Raw genomic sequence first — 3,587 nt, forward strand, 5'->3', positions numbered from 1 at the left:
GTATAACCACACGTGGATCATGTGATGCCTTGCCGCAATGCCGAAAAACACTTTGAAGCAATTTTCAGTGCATTTGGTCTGAAATGAACGGGCGAGCGGATGTTTTATCACTAACGCTAGCACACAGCCCGTACTGTGGACAGACTTTGATGTTCGGGTGAATGAGGTAGAGCGATAAAACAATGTGTTATGCTCGGTAGCTATGTCATGGCTCCCCCGTGGAGGATTCAAAGAAAGGAGCCTCACCGATGGAAGTTATTCTTGAAACAAAACGGGTAGGGAAAGTATCTTGTTGTGGTCTTCTCCCTAGAGATAGTAGTTTGAAGTCATTTGTGGCAATTTGGTACACGTTGGTGGCCATGGAGCTGTATGTGAACGTGGTTTTGAAACTACATGTATTTAATGATAGATAACTTTTCATCCTTGTACCTAATGTCAGAAGGAGCCAGAAAAAGCTACACTTCTTGGGTGCATAACTACAAATGTACATTTTAGTGTAAGACGAAGAATGTAAAGAACATATATAACATGTAAAGAACCCTAATAGTTGCCCAGTTATTTGTCAGAAACTGTTGTCATGAGAATGGAGTAATTGTGTCATGACTGTAATATGCATGTACACAATGTTTAGAGGTGCACAAGCTTGAAGATCATCCTTTTCTGAGTTGCAGTGCCACTGTGGTGGATCATATAACTGCTGGTGTCCATTCTCATTAGCTTCCACCAGTGCTGCTCCAGTCAAGTTACCCTTTGAGAAACATGCAGAATGCTGGCCTCAGATGTTAAAACTTCTATTCTCCATGTGTGTGTGCAGGTTATGCAGCCTGACCCTGACCAGACTGGTTGTGCTCAAACCCCTGGAAACAGATCTCACATCAGTGTTAATAGCTGTGAAGATGCAGGTAAGGTGTTTTCAATTGTGTCCATTTACATGTAGGTAAGTCTTTGTCTACTATAGCCACAATGTTGTGTTATCTCAATATATCAATTCTGTTTTTAGTACATGATGCTATATGTTCTATAGTGCTATAGGTTAACCTAGAGCCCCGACATGAACACCTACCTACCTATCCCTGTAGAATTCTATAGCACTAAATGTTAACCTACTGTAGAGGCCTGGCCTTGGCACTGAACATCTATCTATCCATGTAGTGTTCTGTAACACTGTTAGCCTAGGGACCTGGCCTTGGTGCTGAACACCCACTCATGTCTGTAGTGTTCTACAATACTAAATGTTAACCAAGAACCCTGGCCTTGGTGCTGAACACCTACTCATCTCTATAGTGTTCTACAATACTAAATGTTAACCAAGAACCCTGACCTTGGTACTGAATACCCACTCATCTCTGTAGTGTTCTATAATACTAAATGTTAACCAAGAACCCTGACCTTGGTGCTGAACACCCACTCATCTCTGTAGCTAGTGTTCTATAATACTAAATGTTAACCAAGAACCATATATGACCTTGGTGCTGAACACCCACTCATCTCTGTAGTGTTCTATAATACTAAATGTTAACCAAGAACCCTGACCTTGGTGCTGAACAACCACTCATCTCTGTAGTGTGCTTTAGTACTAACAGGTCACCTAGAGTCCTTGCCTTGGTACTGAATGCTCATCCATCCCTATTATATTAAGTGTTCTAAATGTCTCTAAATGTTAATCTGGAGCACTGACCTTGGTACTGAATGTTCCCATAGAGTCCTGACCTTGGTACTGAACACCCATCCACCCATACCTATAATGTTACAGAACACTTCATGGGTGGATGGGTGACTCTAGGTTAACCTTTAGATGTATTGTTCTAGCTGCAATATATCTAAACCACCCACTACTGCTTTTTCTTCCCAGTGTTTATTTAAGAGCAATTCTTCTGGCCTTGGTGTCACACCTGCATATGATGAGTAGACTCCCTCCTGGTGCCCTATCCACTAACACATTGCCCTATTTCATACCTCATTACTCTCAACAAATTGGGTCCTCCTCGGGAGCCATTACTTAGTTATGGTATGATGGGAATTTCTCAGCAAGCAATAACAATCCTTGTATAGGGCTACTGGTCCACTGGGCTAGATTTTGGACTAGAATTTGGACATTTCTAAGATTCCTTCCTTGAGATGGGGATGGCTTCACTGTTTTGCACATTTCCTGAATTCAGCTTTTTTTCATTTAACATTCCCATTTTCTCCACCCTTGTCAGTCTAATGTTTTACAGTGTACTAAACCTCGCAATGGCCCATCTATTCCACCACCGACCCCTCTTTCTTCCTCCCTTCCCTGCTCCTTGCATGATAGGTCTAAGCTAGTCCTGATGACCATGGCAGTAGTCATGCACTGTATTTAACTAATCCACAGTGAAAGCTTCAATAGTCCCAGGAAATCTATCATGGCATGGCTGGGAGAAGGTCATTACTATGGACGCTGAAGGGCAGGGTTGTAAATCCTGGTCCTGAACCTGCATCAGACCCAATTTTTACCACACATTCTGTAATACTTGCTGAAGGGCAGACAAGGGTATGCACCCAAGGGATTTCTTTTTTGGCAGAAATAAAACTTCATAAGAAGGTGTTGAAATGCCAGAATGATACTACATTTTTGTACAATGTATATATTAGACAGATGAATATGCATTGTATGATGAAGCCTATAGAAGATGTACATATATGTCAGATTTGGTAACTTACGACTGATAGTAGTCAATTATGAAAATATTTAACTAACATTTGTATGGTAATTAGCTTATTGTATGCCTCCCACTATAATCCATATAGCAAACTGATTATATTCAAGATGTTATTTCATTTTTATGTTTATTCAACTAGTTATTGATTCGATACCCTACTGAATATGTTGAATTGAAAACACATAAAAACCAAGCAATACAAATTTTCTCCAGAACCCTTATATAATATGTTATCATTGATAATGAATTTGTATAATTTTCTAGATAAGAAATTGGTTGAAAGGTGGCACATTGCATGTGATCTGGCATTTGTTATCCCTGGATTTAATGTCTACTTTCTAATTAAAAAGCATAATTGAAAAGCGAAATCAAATGTACATGTATGCTCTATGTATATTTATGATGGAACTGTATTGTGTAGCTTTAGATATGGAATAGTTACATGCAATGTTTAATTATGTTCCTACAATATCTACAACTGTTTTTAGTGATATTTGTTCTCTGCCAAGTCAAGAATTGGTCCACAGCTATGCAACTCACTATGCAACTCACTGATACAAATTTAAAGGAGAATATTTTTGTAATAGCCAAAAAACAGTTACTCAAGCAACTGGATATGATTTTGAAAACGTCAGACGTTTCAGCTAGTATCCACTAGCTTTCGTCAGTGACTGAGAGACCAGAGGGGAAAGCAGGTTTATATACACAGCCTGTTGATTGATATGCAAATAAAGTGAAGACAAATTTTTGGAAGTCGAAAAAGGAACAAAAGTCAGACAAGTCAAGACAAGATGATGCAAATTAGTCTGAAAGCTCCTGTTATACCGGACAGGAGCTTAAGTGTTGTCTGTCCTCGGGGCTGGGAGTGCCAAATCCCAAGTGCCGGAAAGATCGACCCGTAGC

At 39.8% G+C, this 3,587-nt stretch overlaps 1 protein-coding gene across 9 annotated transcripts in view; it reads left to right on the top strand.

Annotated features, from left to right (window-relative positions):
• Positions 1-817: 817 nt before the first annotated feature.
• The window catches only part of LOC109474903 (phosphofurin acidic cluster sorting protein 2-like), a 28,885-nt gene continuing 26,115 nt past the window's right edge, over positions 818-3,587 (top strand). For all 9 annotated transcript variants that reach the window (XM_019775378.1, XM_019775379.1, XM_019775375.1 and 6 more), the window contains exon 1: positions 818-902. In XM_019775378.1, coding sequence (XP_019630937.1) covers positions 897-902 — 6 coding nt within the window. In that variant the 5' untranslated portion in view covers positions 818-896. The remainder of the gene's footprint in view (positions 903-3,587) is intronic.

The sequence above is a fragment of the Branchiostoma belcheri genome, unplaced genomic scaffold, assembly GCF_001625305.1.
Source record: "Branchiostoma belcheri isolate BF01 breed outbred unplaced genomic scaffold, Haploidv18h27 scaffold32, whole genome shotgun sequence".
Taxonomy (NCBI): Eukaryota; Metazoa; Chordata; class Leptocardii; order Amphioxiformes; family Branchiostomatidae; genus Branchiostoma; species Branchiostoma belcheri.